Source organism: Mandrillus leucophaeus, unplaced genomic scaffold, assembly GCF_000951045.1.
Source record: "Mandrillus leucophaeus isolate KB7577 unplaced genomic scaffold, Mleu.le_1.0 Scaffold363, whole genome shotgun sequence".
In the NCBI taxonomy this organism is placed as follows: domain Eukaryota; kingdom Metazoa; phylum Chordata; class Mammalia; order Primates; family Cercopithecidae; genus Mandrillus; species Mandrillus leucophaeus.
Genome location: NW_012103843.1, coordinates 1,718,925 through 1,735,706, shown reverse-complemented (window position 1 = coordinate 1,735,706; position 16,782 = coordinate 1,718,925). Strand labels below are relative to the sequence as shown.

Genomic DNA, 16,782 nt, shown 5'->3' with positions numbered 1-16,782 from the left:
CACTCATACTCACATTCTATGCAACAGACACCCCAGCCTTCCCTCACCTAGCTGGGCAGGGCACCAAAGCCACTCATACTCACATTCTATGCAACGAACACCCCAACCTTCCCTCACCTAGCTGGGCAGGGGACCAAAGCCACTCATACTGACATTCTGTGCACTGCCCAGAACACCCTTGGTTAGTCACCATGTCTGGCTCGCTAAACTGGCTTCGGGAGCCAAGGACCATGCAGTGGCAGAGGCTAATCTCAGGGCCCCTTGCAGGATTTGTCACCAGACAGAACTTTCGATATTTTAAATTATTCTTCCAACAGAATTTGCGATGGTTTATGACATCAAAATCAGTATTGTTCAAAAAAAAAAAGAATTTAAACAAGTCACTTTATAGACAACCAACTGTTTTATCTGCTGGACTTCTCAAAGACATGACCTCGTTTTAGTTTTTGCTTATGCACAATAAGCTTTTTATTTTTATATGAGACGGAGTCTCACTCTGTCGCTCAGGCTGGAGTGCAGTGGCACTATCTCAGCTCACTGCAACCTCCCCCTCCTGAGTTCAAGCGATTCTCCTGCCTTAGCCTTCCAAGTACAAGCGATTCTCCTGCCTTAGCCTTCCAAGTAGCTGGGGTTACACGCACCTGCTGCCATGCCCGGCTAATTTTCGTATTTTCAGTAGATATGGGCTTTTGCCACATTGGTGAGGTTGGTCTTGAACTCCTGACCTCAGGTGATCTGCCCACCATGGCCTCCTAAAGTGCTGGGATTACAGGTGTGAGCCACCACACCCGGCCAGCTTATTTTTAATATTGTTTTCTTTTCTCCCATTTGAAAAAAAAAAAAAAAGATTGAAAGATGGATTATGACATACCTGTCTTAATTCTTGAACTTCATCCTTTAATGCATATACGGTATCCACAAGACTCCTGAAACAGGAAACAGAACACACACATGAACAGGGTGAGGCATGGAGAGGACACACGGAAACTTACCAGGAGACACTACGATGCTGAGTGGAGGACACGGGGCTGCTCTGCCGTACCCGTGTACTGTCTACATTCACAACTAAAAACTGTCAACCTCTGTGCACGGCAGGTTCAAGCCCCGTCAAGGGCAGCTTCAGTCTATGAAGACATTTTAAAAGTGAAGCTTCTGGCTGGGCACGGTGGCTCACACCTGTAATCCCAGCACTTTGGGAGGCCGAGGTGGGCAGATCACCTGAGGTCAGGAGTTGGAGGCCGAGGTGGGCAGATCACCTGAGGTCAGGAGTTGGAGACCAGCCTGGCCAACAGGGTGAAACCTCGTCTCGACTAAAAATACAAAAATTAGGCATGGTGGCGCAGGCCTGTAATCCCAGCTACTTGGGAGGCTGAGGCAGGAGAATCGCTTGAACCTGGGAGGCAGAGGTTGCAGTGAGCTGAGATCGCACCATTGCACTCCAGCCTGGGTGACAAGAGTGACACTCCGTCTCAAAAAAAAAAAAAAAAAAAGTGAAGCTTCCGAAGCCACACCCCCGCCCTCAGGGAGCTGTCTGAACTCTACTACCCCACTGCAGAGCTCAAATGCCTGCTTTAGAATACTGGAAGACATCTTACTTTTCTTCTATCACTGTCTGACCATTACTTTTAGTTTCTTCCACTATAATTTTCTCTTCTTCTGGAAGCAAAACTTGTGGAGCAGATTCTTTGCGTGAACCTAGGAGCATGAAAAAATAATCAATCAACCTCGGGCGAACACCATGGCAGAATGAAGAAAAATGACTATACAACATCACTTAAATATTAAGTTCTATCAACTATGCATTTAAAAATGTTCATCCAGGCTAAAGGAGGGCATGTTTTACCAGGTTTCTTCACCCCTGTCTACTGAGCCCAGGCCCCTTCGTGACCAAAGCCGTAGAGAGGAAAGGAAACTGTAGCCTTTTTAAAATCTGAATTATGGATTGTTTAAACCTTAGCATTTTCAACAGGGAGGAGGTTACAGGTTGTGACCATACTGCTCTGGCTATTCATCCCATTTTGAGCCACTGTTGCAAGAGTTTCAGCAAAGACATATGAGACCAATCAGAACATAACAGTGAGTGTTTATAAATCCAAGATCTGGCAATACAAACATTTTACTCTACAGCAACATTTAATAATCAAGATATTACAGCATCATAGCACATGGTTTAGAAAAAATAACATTTGGTCCTTTATGAAAACTTTGTATTTCCTAAAATATAAAATAAACATTTTTCTAAATGAAAGCAAACTGCTCACAATGTCAGAGGAACATTTGTGTCATTTAACCAACACCTGCACAAGAGTTTATATGGGACAGGCCCTCAATAAATGTTGCAAAATACGTACTTTAGAAATCAGGAAATCAAAATACTCATTTTAAAAGGTGAGGAAAAGAATCAAATTGTATTTAATGATGCAGGGAGAAAATCTTTTCTTCAAGAAAATATTTTCTTGAAGGTCATACAGTATAACGTGTATCATTTATATTTTTGAAAATTATACCAGATGCAAATCAGAAGGCTATACTCTATCACAGAACACAAACGCCTGTAAGCGGTACTGTGATAAACATTTCTCCGTGAAGAAGGGACACGCGTGTTTGAGACATGCTAACTATGGACACGGTGCTTGCGCTTGCTGGGTCTTTCTTCTGGCTCGCCTTTTGTGTGTTCCTAAAAGCGTGTCAGTGCTACGCAGCGTCACTGTCACAGGAAAGCTCGATACATACGAATGTTTTATGAAGATGGGATTTTAAACAATGGCTTCACCTGCATTTTACCACACGCTTAGGCTCCTCTGAGCGAACAAGGTTAAGGATGATGCCAAAGCTTAAGATGGCTCCTAAGACGTTCCTGACACGCGAGGGCACCGCTGCTATCTCCACAGCAGCATGCAACAGGAACCAGGACTGGAGGCCACTGGCCAGGTGCTGCCCCTCGTGCGTGTGCAAAACCTGCTCCACCCCTCAGAATGGCACCCCTGGGAAACTGGAAATTCAGGGACTGAACAAAATCAAGACACTGCTCCTTCATCCTCTCAGGCATAAGATTAAGTCCTGGGGAAAGCAACCAAGTGCCACTCTGTCACCTGGCACGAGCTTCAGGAGACACTCGCCACACCGATACTGGGAAATGAGGATAACTGCAGGATCTTAGGATCAAATGCAGCACTTAAAATGCAGTCACAAGCCAGGGCTGGCACGCCTGTGTCTGTGTTAAAGTGGGCGACCATCCCTCCCCCTCAATGCTGTTGCGCCTCCACTGTGCTACCAGCTGGCAGCAGCAGACCTGACCCTGTCAGGGAGGGAAGGAGCAGGGGTCCAGCTCTTCACAGGCGTCCCCTGGGTCACAGTCCACCCACCCACACACACAGTGACCTATGTCTCGGGAATAACTTTTCAGACAGAAGATTCAGACAGGACTGCAAGATAGGATTTCAGAAAGACGTTTTTAAAAACATTAGGCTGGTAGTATCAGCCCTAGGAATCTCCACAGGTCCAGGAGACAAGGGCGGAGACGACCCTTTGGGCTGCGAGGACTCCTGCCACTCCAGGTGCCTGTGCTCCAAGAGGCCACAGGAGAGGACCCTGAGGGTGGTGGGCCCTTCCTGGCTAACGGGTGATGCTGCTGAGAAGACATGTGGGCCACACGGGAAGATACTGCTTAGGAAGGAAACTGATGTGTGAGGGACATTACAGCAGAGCGTGCGGTGCTAGCCAGGGGGAGAAGCTGCCAGTGTTTCTCATACAAACGCAAAGGGTACCCTTGTTCCTACCAGAAAACGTTAATTCATGTGCTATTTGCCCAAAAGATATAGAAAAAGAATTTCATAGAAAATAAAAGAGAGAAAATAATGAAAGAACATCCAGAATACTCATAAAGATTCTGATATTTATACCACATGTGAAGAAATCCAATGGCTTCACTTACTCTTCCCTGCAGAGAAGTCCACTGATAAGATCCCACATTTCAGTCAACTAATGTTCCCCCCAATTATCCAGCTGTCCTGCTTTGAGCCCAAACAGTGGATGACTGTTTCAGAGTCAGATTCACAAAAGTATTACTTGTGTATCTCACACTGTTTGCAACACATTTCTTCAAATGGATTTGCTAACGAGACACACAGGAAAAAGTCATGTAACTGCGGATCAGGCAGATTAAATTCTGAATTTCAATTATTTTTGTCTCTTCTAGCTTCCTAGACAACCTGTTTACATCATCTCTTTCCAGCATTAACATTTTCGAATGACATAAAATAGGATCACAAACAATGTCAACTTTGTAAAGAAATGGGTCAAACACAGGGTCGACTTTACAGGAGTTGTGAGGCCATGAGCCACGTGTCCACTGCCTCCAGCCAGAGCTGGGACGCCCCTAGTGGTGAGTCTTTTAAGTTAACCTGCGCACATCACTTAAGCACTGAGACTCAATTTCATTACTTACAAAGCACAACAAATCTGCTTCTCTAGAGCTGTTCTGAGGATTTAAATATTGTATTTTGTAAATATCTTTTAACAGATGAACCCATAAAGGTAAAAGTCTTTCCATTATGTAGCATAATTTGAGGAACTAAGCCTGTAAGAACTGGTACAATTACTGTATATGCATGGCACAGGTCTTATTTCTACAGCTACACTTAAAGCATGTGAGAAGGATTTAGTGATACACAATGTAAGCTGGAAAACGTATCACAGACAGGATGTACTGCTTGATTCCTGAAATGCACTAATGTGAAAAATGCCATTTATGGATCTGATGGCAAACTAGGCAGCTTGTAAATGAGGATTATTAACACGCCTAGAAATCATGCAATTCTAATAATCTGCCTAGTTTTCAATATACAGTTTTTCTAAAATGATTGAAAAATTTTTACTGCCTTTCAAAAAACAACAAAGGAATGTTCTCTGGCCAGGTTTACATAAGTTGACTATTTCTTTAAAGAACAATGTTTTAGAAAGCAGATATAACAAGTTATCTCAGAAATTATTGAAGTGTCTTTAGCGGCATCGTAGCACATTTTTTCCCTGAGTTACCTAGGTTGGAAAAACAATTTAACAGCAGAATTATCAGATAATGTTCTCTCACTTTATTTAAAATCCGTAACAGAGGCTCAGACATAGATGAACACATTCATGATGGTTCTAGCACAGTCAAGATCTGTGTTTCCCAAACTTTTTTGATTCTGGGAAATGAGAGGGGTTCCACAACACATCATTTCGGGAAACGTTGTGGGCTATACTTCTTGGAGATTCACAGTGCACCCTTAGCACAATACAGGCTTTGATGAAGTCTGCCATAAAAACACTCGTTTAACTTTAATTCAGCATTTCTGAAATGCATTTGAGTGAACTTTTTTTCTTTTAAACATCATTATTAACATCTTGTGGTTTTGTGGCTAACATTTTGAGAAGTGCTAGATCAGCTTATAATCTGTCTGTTTCTATAACCACATACACAGAACAGCTGGCTGGTTATTTCCATATGGAGGTAGGAATAAGACAAACATGAATATAATGAAATAATTTATACTTAACACCAATCCAGCACTTCTCAAACTCGAGGACCCAAGAATGTGCCTGTAGATGCTCGGTGTCTGCCCGCCCCGGGCTGAAAAATTCTGCAGCAACCATTCCACTCTTAGGGGCTGCTGTGCGCCACATGACTGGAGACCCCAGAGGGCACTGGGACCCCACAGCAACACTCACTCAGAGGTGTGATCCAGGGAAGCCTGGTCCAAGTGTGTGTTAACATGAGCACAAAACTTAACATTTTAGGGATGTCTGAGAACACTGACCCTCCCCCACCCCAAATAGTCACACATCTGTAGACAACTATGGAGCTTCGTTTAAGAAACACAGATCTAATCCAGTATTTCCATTTTATAGACGAGACGACTTGCCACAGCAGCAACACAGTGGTGATCAACCAACCCCTGGGGCCCCGGGTGCCGGCTCGCGACTGCCATGCTTGGCTGTTAGACACCATTCTGGGGGCTTATCTGACGACACACAACTAACTGCTTCAGGAGTAATGCAGCGCAACTGTCCAGTCCAGACACCGGCGTGGTGTGCATGCATGCGTGTGCAGGCCTGCCTGTACCAAACGCCTAGAAACAGGGTAAAGAACATCTGCCAGTGATCTAGGACATGGGCAGGATAATTCCTCTTCTTAAATTCATTACCTTTTCTAAAATCTGCATCTCTAATCAACTGAAAATCAAGTAACATCCACCGTGGAGCACACTACGACTACACTTAAAAGAAAAACGACTTAGTAAGATCTCTCCAAAAGTCATCTAGGCCATTTTGTTATTTATGGCTCTAAGGGTCTAATCTCCTTTTCTTAGGAAAACTCCCATCTTGTGCTGACAGTTTTCTGCACTTACTGTCTGCACCTTGTCCTAACACTATACCTGCCACCAGGTGCTTCGTTTCCTTTCCCTTTATTTTGCTTCATTACTCTCTTCTTAGCTGGACAAGCACTTTATAAAACAAAAATTTAAAACTGGCCTTAGTCTAAATAAAACAATTTTAAAGTTGTGCTTTTTCCCATTTATGCACACAAACAAAAAATAATGCTTCGTTCTGAAGACAAACCGGCCAGTGACTGAAAGCTTAAGAAACGGGAAAGAGATGAAATAAGAAACGTACAAGGTGTGACTTTGTCTCGTCCAGAACACAGCTGACTTAAGAGAGTGCAAGCTTTTCTATCAGGGCAGACAGAAGGGTTCTATCTATCACCTGCCTGCCTTTGGAAGATGTTCCATTCAGGTAGAAGAGCCAAATCATATTAAACTGCAAACTATGCTATTCCCCTCCCCCATGTAACAAATATTAAAAGTCACGGGCTAGCAAATGCAAAATTTATTTCAACTGTACATAACAGGTTTTTTTTTTTTTTTTATAAAACAAACACTTCATTGCCATATGCAACCACAAACAATAATATGCATACTGTACAATACAATGCAACATTCAGATATACATCCAATTTAGTTTTTCAAATGGTAGTCACCTACTAAAAATGGCTTTTCCCATTCACAGATAAAGAGCACAATTATAGAGATTATTTTCAAGATCTTATACCACTATATACACATTACTGTGTTTTGGCAATTTTATGCAAAACACAATTAATATAGATTATATACTTGTGGCAAGTGTTACTTCAAAGGGAACACCATTTAGGCCATTTGCAAAGGCCTGGTGATGGCTTAAACCTACCTTCCAGTTCAGACTCTTCATTCTTTCATTAGAATACTAACTGTACACATAAATATTACAGAATTGTATGAACAGAAGATACTATTATCAGCATGACTGAAGTCCCACAAAAGTAGAAACACTGGCCCTCTGGATGCCATATCACCACTGCCACATGAGAACTGTCTTTTCGGGCTTGTGGCACTAATACTTCTTAACCAGGTCACGAAAGCTAATGGTGTTAGACATTCAAAACAAATGCCAAGAAAAGGTCAGGTTATTCTTCTGCAGTGATCTTAGCATCAAGAAAAAGCATCATCAAAATGCCTTTAACTGGTACAAAATGGAATGATGGTAAATGTGAAAACTTTAGTGTAGAGAATATCAATAAAAATGTCCCAGTAAGATAACCAAATGATACTTGATATTAAAGGAAAATCCGAGTGCAGCAACTGTGTTTGAGTGTTGTGGTCTACACAGCCCATGACACAGGCAATCCATGCCTACGAGAAGGCAAAGGCAGCTAAGCCAATGCACTAATGAGTAGTCTTGAGGCAAACAAAAAGGTGCTCCCAGACTCAGAGGACTACCATATGTAATACAAAACCAAAATCGCTCCAAATCCACTTACAGTAAGTACAGAAACTTTGTACTTATCTTATTTCTCCAAAAATTCCATTTACTATTTGGGTGAACATATATAAACCCCATCTCTGCCGGAGATTAACACTGGGCTTTGACTAATTTTAGAAGACTGCTCCTCAACATTCTTATGTTTACTAATTGGTATGAAAATACAAACTCTTCCGATGGCATGAGCACTTCAGTAGCTACTTGGGAACAGACAAATATTTGGAATTAACAGCTGCCCTGATGACTCCTGTGCCATTAGCTCGTTCCATGCTGAATGAAGCCACCCAACTTTCTAAACAACGTGCTACTGCCAGGAGCTCCCTGGCAGCTCTGGGCTTGAGCAGCAGGACCCGGCTCCCAGGACAAGACTGATGCTGCATCAGAGAGTTCACTCTGCACAAACAAGATCAGAACACTGAATACGTGGGTTTGGCGAAGGAGTGGGTGGAGGGGGAGGAAAGAAATCACGGCCACCTGGAATTACAGCCACCCTGAAGAAGGAAAAAATGTTATTCTCAATTTATTATGGCATCTTGTTTTCTGAAGCTGGTTTCAATGAATACTTAAAACACAACCGTAAGGTTCCATTTTAACACCAAATAGAGCGTGCATGGGAGAGAACACAGTTTGGCCCCTCAAGCAATGACTAGATGTGGATTTGATGCCACAACTGAATGCAACAGGTCACATTCAGTTCTTTTTGAAGCAGAAATTGGTCTGAGTGAGGCCAGTGAAAACTCCTTACAACAAATCCCAGGAAAATGGGGGAGATTTTTTTTTTTTAAATAAGTGAGCTACATGGCAACCTAGTAATTCTTCAGTGAACTTCGATATCCCATTACAATGAAGCATTGCAGTTTTACACTATGGGGTTGCTGTAAACGGAGTTTCACTGCAGCTGGTTGCTGAAAACAATGATGTGTCCATGGCTCTTCCAGACAACGTTAAATATGGATGTCGGGGTGGGGAGCCGGGGGGACTGAAGCCACAGCACTTGACTTTTTAAGTATTCCAAATGCCTCTCCAGATACAGTCTAGTAGTCTACACTTGCAGAGGCTGAATGCTTCAGATTTTGGGCTTTAAACTTTTAGTGTAGAGTTTTTACTATAGAGTGGTGTAGGCTTGCTAAGTGCCATATAACAGAAATCACTGCAATTCAGGGAAGTTTGGGGTGACGATGAGAGTGAACATCTGAGCCATGACAGTAAGCTCCGCCTTTGGAAAGGAGAGCTCCCACTTCATGGCCACAATGCAGCACACGGAAGAGCACAGAGCCGTGAGGTGGAGACAAGCTCTGAACACATGTGACGCCCGCCCGTCTGTGCACCTGCCAAGGCCCAGAGCCCACATGCTGTTCGGCACAATTACCAGAACACAGCTGTTGGAACTGGGCTCACAGCACCTTTGCTGCATGTATTCTTCTCATCTCTCCACAACTACTTCATCAGTGTTCACAGTACTTAAAAAATTTAGGTCCTTACAGATAAGGCCAGAGTCTCCTCCATGGTTCTGGCACTTAGATCGCAAACCTGTGTGATTTCAGTATAAAATAGAAAAGTGTTCATACAGCTGTATCCAGAAATCAATCAAACAGTTGCTACACTGAGAATAAAAAAACATTTGGAGCTGTAAAACAACAACTGCCCCTTACGAAGAGCACCCTCGGGTGTAGGCTCACGGGAACACACCACCTCCCTCCAATAGTCATTCGAATGTATACTCGCATCGGCAGTTAAGCCTCCACAAAGTACAATGGGAAATATCAGGAACACTCTCAAAAGTTGTTAAAATATCACATAAAAGAGACAAGGAACAGCAAGAAAACATCTAAGAAAAGCAGGCTGCGATACAACAAGCATTTGTTAAGAAAAGCTCAGAAGTGCATTAGTTCTGGTGAGAGATATATGAGCAACAGCTCTTACGAGATGTAGAACCCATTCTGTAACTATGGGCTGTCCATATACTGTCATAGTCAGAGTCTTCCGAGAGGTCTGAAGGCTCCAAACGAGAAAGGCTACTGCGACGACCCAAGGAGTCTAGGCTTGGTTGGTCATCATCAGCCAAGACGTGATTATGCATCAGGTCAGTGCCTTGCCATGCTAAGACGGGCGGGCGGAGGGACAGGCGCGACAGGCAGGGGGTGAGGAGGAGAACGACAGGAAGAGCCACAACCAAAACATGGAACAAAAGCAAAAGGTGATGGGAAGAGAAGGAAAAGAGAAAATATTGTTAAAAATTGGCAACAATGCATGTTTCTCCTTACATATGGCTGGGTTTCAATAACAAACTTAGCAAAACCCTTAGAATACAACTAGATCGATTATTATCTAATTAAGCCATTAATACACAATGTTTCCAAACCGCTCTTTTAAAAAAAGATATTGCTCTAAAGCCCTCATTTAAGAAATCTTTTACAAATTACACCCATGTCCAAAAGATGACTCTATAGACATGAGGCAATTAACCAATTCTATTCCACATTCAATTAACAAATAGTCTCATTTAGGACATCATTTGGGAAAGGTACCATTTATATGGCTAATTAAAAATTGTTTCCTATCAGTAAACAGGTGTATCAAATGCAAAATAATTTCAAAGGATTTCTGACGGGCTTCTTCAGTTGTTGCTTTGCCAAGACCATAAATCTGAGAGTGGGTCTGGACTTACCTGATCAATCAACAATCACTCTGAGAACTCAGAGGGCAGAAAAGGACTGGCCAGGGCCCACAGCCCCAGAACCCACCCCCTGCTCCCAGGGCATGCCAGAGCTTAGCCCGTAGGCAGGGTGCAGTGGGAAGCTGGGTCTGCTGGCAATGCCGGCCACCCCATTGCAGACCCTCTGCTGTCAGGAAGACAGACGTGAACTGGCAATACCCCAGTGTTAAAAGGAAAATGACAGAGGAAGTGGCACAACATGGCAGGAGAGAAATAATCATGAGTGGCTGGCAACTATGAGCACTGCCCATGGCCAGGCACCTGGGCTGAGAGGCAGGCTGGGCTGCCGGTGTCTCCCTCCATGCAAAGGCGGGGGTGCCCCTTGCTGAGTGAAGGCAAACCACAGTAGCCCCGGCTCCTCCCTGCTCCTGCTTCTATCAAACTGACCTCTGTTCCCAGACTGCAAGAACTACGTCATAACCGGCTGTGAGGGCCATTACTTCCTGGAGTTAGAAATCAGTATCAAGGAAGTTTGGTTTACAAAATCTTCTTGGCATCCAGATGTGTGTATTGAACAGAGCTGCATTTTAGGTAAAATATATTATCCTTCTAAAACCTGTTTTACTAAGCATTTAATGTAAAAAGAGCTGCTTTCATTATGATCCCATTTCCAAGCATCTTAAAGTATACCAACTTCCCAGCACGAATGAGCAATTTCTCCCATTACTCCCTAGTTTTGAGTGTTCGGTTTAAGGGTATATATGACTATCAGCTTCCTGAAGCCCAGAGTGGTTTGCCCATAATATGAATTAAAAACAAAAATCAATGTATCATTCAATGCTTTTCTTGCACAGGAGAAATGGAAATACAGAATACAGGCAATGTGACAAGAAAAGAAAAGGAATTGTGGGCCACTCCCCTTAGGCAGTCAGGGGCCGTGAAGCTACAGCATATCACAGGACCCTGGTCATGAAGAAATGAGGTGGGCACTATGTCAGCCCTCATCCACAGGGGATTGGTTCCAGGACTCCCCTCGGACACCAAAGTCCTCAGACCCTCCAGTCCCTGATACAAGATGGCATGGTGTTTCCATTTCACCTACACACAACCTCCCGTATACTTTGTTTGGGGAAGAGCTCTATACTTTGAGTCATTTCTAAATTATTTATAGTACTTAATACAATGTAAATAGCATATAAATAGCTGTTATAAGTATAATTATTTTTTATTTGTATTTTTTTTTTACTGTTATATTGTTACTTTTTACTGTTTCTTTTTTCTGGGTACTTTTGATCTGCAGTCAGTTGGATTTACAAATGCAGAACTCACAGACACAGGCGGGCGGCCAACTGAACCTGCTCTGCTCATCTGAGACTACTGGGCTAAAATTTTATTTCAAGTAACTGAAATTGAGATGACAACAAAAATCTCAAATTCAAAATCCAAAAATTTATGGCCACATTTTATAGCCTATTACTTAAAACATGATCAGTATCAAATTATAAAAATGTAATACCTTTCATCACAACAATTTGTACTCAGACATTATTGTGTCATCATACATGTATTTATTCCACCTTTTGACAGGTTACCCACGCCTTTCTGTTTCTCTATTTCTCTCCTATTCTGAGAAGCAGTCACTACGAATGGGTATTTTTCACTAAAGTATGGACAAAAAAAACCAACAGTGCTGACCCTTGGCAAAAAGTCTTAATGTCATAGACGGGACATGGTACCATAGCAGTAAAATACTGAAAATGGTTAAAAAAAGAAGCTTCTGGATAATCGAGATTCCACAAAGGGTTACCCTGCTCATCCTATCTTCACAGCTGCAGCAGTCTTTGATAAAAGCTACAGCAGCTGAGAAGTCCTCTTCCCTCTTTTTCCTTTTCTCAGCGTTAAACAATACATGACACTAACTGGAACCACCACGCTGCAGGCGACTAACAAAACAAACAAGTGAGATAAGTGACAGTCAAGCTGGAAAGGGCAGCAAGTCCTAAAATGGAGGAGAAATCAGTTTCTGTGCTGAGAAAATACAGAATCATCCAGTTCTCGAAAAGGCCTGAGGCCTTGCACCATGTGCTCACGTCAGCTGTTCTGGGCACGCAGACGCCAGCAGGGTAAATGACAGGCACGCTGCCTCAGCCGCCACCCTGTGGGGTCCGAGGCCCCGCACCATGTGCTCACGTCAGTTGTTCTGGGCACGTGGATGCCAGCAGGGTAAATGACAGGCACGCTGCCTCAGCCACCACCCTGCTGCGCTTCACTTGCAACACCACAGGAAAAATGTAAATTAAAAAAAGGCACCTTAGGGCCAAGCCCTGTGTCTCACGCCTGTAATTCCAGCACTCTGGGAGGCCGAGGCGAGGTCAGGAGTTGGAGACTAGCGCGGCCAAAATGATGAAACCCCATCTCTACTAAAAACACAGAAACATTAGCTGGGCGTGGTGGTGCGCACCTGTAATCCAGGAACTCGGGAGGCTGAGATAGGAGAACTGCTTGAACCTGGGAGGCGGAGGCTGCAGTGAGCTGAGATCGCGCCACTGCACTCCAGCCTGGGTGACAGAGTGAGACTCCGTCTCCAAAAAGAAAAAAAAAGCCACCTTAATACAAAAAAAGTTTTTCATTTAAGACACCATACATCAGACACAGGTAAATCCTGTGGTTCATGAAATCTACTGAATAAATTAGCTGTAAATTTCCAAAAAATTTTTTAAAGCAATTATTTTTTAGAAAGGCTAAAAGAAACCTTGCTCAAAGTTTATATTTTGGATATTTCTAAGAAACTAAAAAATAATAAAATAAAAATGAAAAATTCCAGTACCACACCAATAGCTTAAATAGCTGAAATAACTGAACTAATCTTCCACTGTCTTTTAAACACATCTTCTCTTAGCAAAAGCATTATGAATTCTGGCAATAGCTTATATTTAAATATTTCCTAGTACAATTTGATCTAGAAAATCACACAGCAATTGTGCCCACAGCTCAGACCCAACTCCATGAATTTAGGGACCTGAAGCTCAGCTGCTGTCCTGCCTGCCACCCCTGACTGAAACACCGCCCCTGGGAGGTCAGGCGGATGGGCTGTGCAAGGGGCCTACCACAACAGGTTCCTTCAGACTGTAATTTGAAACTAAACAGAATAAACCATCACAATTTCCAGGCCATTATTGTTAAACTTACTTGAATTGAGTGTTTGCCTTGTTTTGGCGCTGGTGCAGTAAGCTTCGATGACTTTCAGAATCTGAGCATCTTCTTCCAAAGCAGCTGTGCCTGTCAAGAGACGCATAACAGTTCACAATCGAACTGAAAGGCCTCTAGTGCAACTGGCAAGATGAATGCAGGCATCAACCCGACCAAAATGACAAGTAAGATAATCTGCCATTTTCTTGTCAGATGACTGTTTTCCACAAAATTTACGAAAGTTATACTCAAAAAGGTTTTCAGTTTTTTAAAAATATTTGCAACACATTTGGAAATGATTATCCTACCAACCCGTAAGAAAATTAGTATCCCCACTCTCAAATTGGAAAAAGGGCAGGAGATAGGAATATGCAAGTCACAAAACAAAAAGAGTTCTAAGAAAAAATGTCTAATCTCACTGAAACAAGAAATGAAAATTAAAACATTTTCGTGTTTCCACATGCCAGCCAGACAAAAACAGAAGGCCGACAACCCTCAGTGTCGATGTGGGCATTGTGCCTGTCTGTTCCCCACATGGCAGCCCGCGGTCCTGTGAAAGCCCAGGCCTCATCATCTTCTCTACGGAACCGGACTCTGCCTGCCTGCTGCTCAGGGCACTGTGTTACCTACCGCTCTGCAGGGGAGCTCTGGCCCACAAAGCGCACTGTCCCTTGCGCACAGCCCGGGGTTCCGGCCCAGGGTCTCTGCGACCAGGCCTGGAGAGCTCCTCCCCAGACACCTGCAGGGCCTGCTTCCTCGGCTCCAGGAGGCTGCTCAAATGGCACCCTGGCACCGAACCTCCCACCTTTCCTCCCTACTGGGTCTCTGCAGCACTCCACGGCCCACACATTGTTCACTTGTTTTGTCTGTCTGTATCCTTCTACTAAAACAGGCTCTATGAGAACAGGGATCTCTTTTGGTCACACTGCATCCTTCACGCCCAGCCCATGAAGGTGCTGATGAAGCACGCGCCCAAGAATGATGGTCTCAGCTGCAGCCGGCCCCACGCCCAGCTCAGTGCTGCCCTTGGATCTGCTGAAGGAAGGGGCCCACAGAACAGTTCGCTCACAGAGAAGCCCCAGCACAGCCAGTAAGCAACAGAGCAGGCGTCCAGCACCAGCTCCGCTTCAATAGCTAGACCCCAGGGCCTCACCATCTCATCAGGGGCCCTGGTGGTCAGGGGCCTGGACCACCTGGGGAGGAAGACAGTCAGCATGGTGACTTATATTGCCATGGACATCCGGTGACAAGGACAAGAATATAATGAACACTCCAGCACGGTGACCTCACAGGGCTGACTGATAAGGTGGGGGTGAGGGGAGGCCAGCGGTGGTGCGGCACAGTGAGTGTGTGGGACGGCTGCTGGGCCTCCTCCTGAGGCTGGAGGAAGTGAGCAGTGAAGGCACAGGACCAACACAGGCTGAGCTCAGACATGGGGTGGGGCAGGGCAGAACCCTGCAGGACAGATCCTGCAACTTCCCCAGAGCTGGCTCACTCTCCCTGGGTTGCACCCATCAGTCCACAGCAATCTGTTCACATGTACCCCTTCCCAGCAGTCACCCCCAGGAAAATCACTTACTTCTGTCAAGAGCTCCACTTATTCAAAAGCTATCTACCAAGCACCTAACAGGTGCCAGGTACTTGCTGAGAGGCCACGTAGGAACCCAGAACTGAGTCGGACCCCTAGGCCTGAGGAACAGATAGGACGGGTCCAAAGCGGAGAGAACAGCACGAGAACAGCACGGGCAGGTGCAATCCACATGAGAACACAGCAGGTCATGCTTCTAACAGATGGAGAGACCACTTTGGGAGATGATGGCACTTCAGGAAGTGTGGGTGGAATATCTTTGGGTGGAATATCTTACAGGCAATGAGGGAGAACCAGAAAAGCAGGCGAGCCCTCCAGGTCTGGCCCCAGCTCCTGGATGAGGAAGGGCTAGGAGGCAGTGGTGCTGGAATTGGCACGGAGACTTCATCACTGACACAAGGGCACTTCTCCTGCTTGCTTGGGTAAACGTTATGTTTACTACCACTTATTCCTACCACTGCCTCAAGGGGCAGACCCTACTTTTGCTTGGAGTCTTCAGAAAGCCACCAAGCCTCCCTCCATCCCATGAATGCCATGGCCTGCGTGACCAGGAGGCCACATCCTCCTCCACACGGACCGCAGCTACTCACTTTTCCGGGACGCGAACTCCTCATCGGAAGGCTTCCGTTCAGGTTTGCGCTTGGGCAGCAGCTTTTTCATGGTCTTGGGACTCTTACTAAGATCCTAGGGAAAGAGAAAAGAAAATGTTAACATACTCTAAAGCCAATCATTTTCACTGGCGTATCAGAAAGGCTGCTGTAAAGGTATAAAACCCCAAATTATTATAGCCACTGATAAGAGCTTCTCACTTTTTCCTATTTTGATTTTTCTTTACCAGCTTCTGAACGTTAATTTAAAAATCAATAGGGCATTCTCAGTATTAGTCATTGGCTAATATTTTTTCTTCACTCTGATAAAACCCCTCATGCCATTTGGGTCCTGTTAGTTCTGTGATGAGAGGTGTCCCCAGGAGGCAGGCTGGCGCTGGTGTGCACAGACATCCTGCACACTCCTGAGGGAGGAGGGGAGGAGGCAGCAGTGGCTCCCTGGGGCGGACCCACCCCCCGGTACAGCTAACTGGAAAGACGAGAGGAAACTAAGGTCATCATTAAATGACAAATAAGTAAAAAATAATCGCTTTAAGAAACTATTTGAAGTCTCAGGGAGAAGAAAAGGGAGTGAGTGCTCAGCTACCCGACTCTGAGTGCCAGGAGCACAGCCAAGCTCAGCCGGGGCTGTTCTGCAGGGGCCACACGCACACTAGCTCAGAGGCGTGTTCACAACGGAACCGCCCACCCCTTACCTCTTCAAACAGCTTCTCAAACAAGCACAGAAGACGACAGCAAAATACAAAGTGAGCAAAGCAAGTCCAACAGAGCAGGTAAGGTGTCAACTATCAAGCACGTGTTAAATACCGATATCAAAAAAAGGCTGGTTTCTGCACCACGCCAGTGACATAAACCATCGTGAACGTTAACAGGCGAAGCCAAGACTCAGAAGATGAGATGCG

General features: G+C 44.6%; 1 protein-coding gene across 3 annotated transcripts in view; it reads right to left on the bottom strand.

Annotated features, from left to right (window-relative positions):
- ARHGEF7 (Rho guanine nucleotide exchange factor (GEF) 7) overlaps positions 1 to 16,782 on the bottom strand; it is a 113,997-nt gene that overhangs the window by 3,077 nt on the left and 94,138 nt on the right. For 2 of the 3 annotated variants that reach the window (XM_011989795.1, XM_011989796.1), the window contains exons 16-19: positions 15,863 to 15,956; positions 13,685 to 13,774; positions 1,596 to 1,695; positions 872 to 926 (exon numbers count right to left, since the gene is read on the bottom strand). In XM_011989795.1, coding sequence (XP_011845185.1) covers positions 872 to 926; positions 1,596 to 1,695; positions 13,685 to 13,774; positions 15,863 to 15,956 — 339 coding nt within the window. Of the gene's footprint in view, positions 1 to 871; positions 927 to 1,595; positions 1,696 to 8,363; positions 9,940 to 13,684; positions 13,775 to 15,862; positions 15,957 to 16,782 lie in introns of those variants that run through there. The other variant, XM_011989798.1, reaches the window with a different exon arrangement.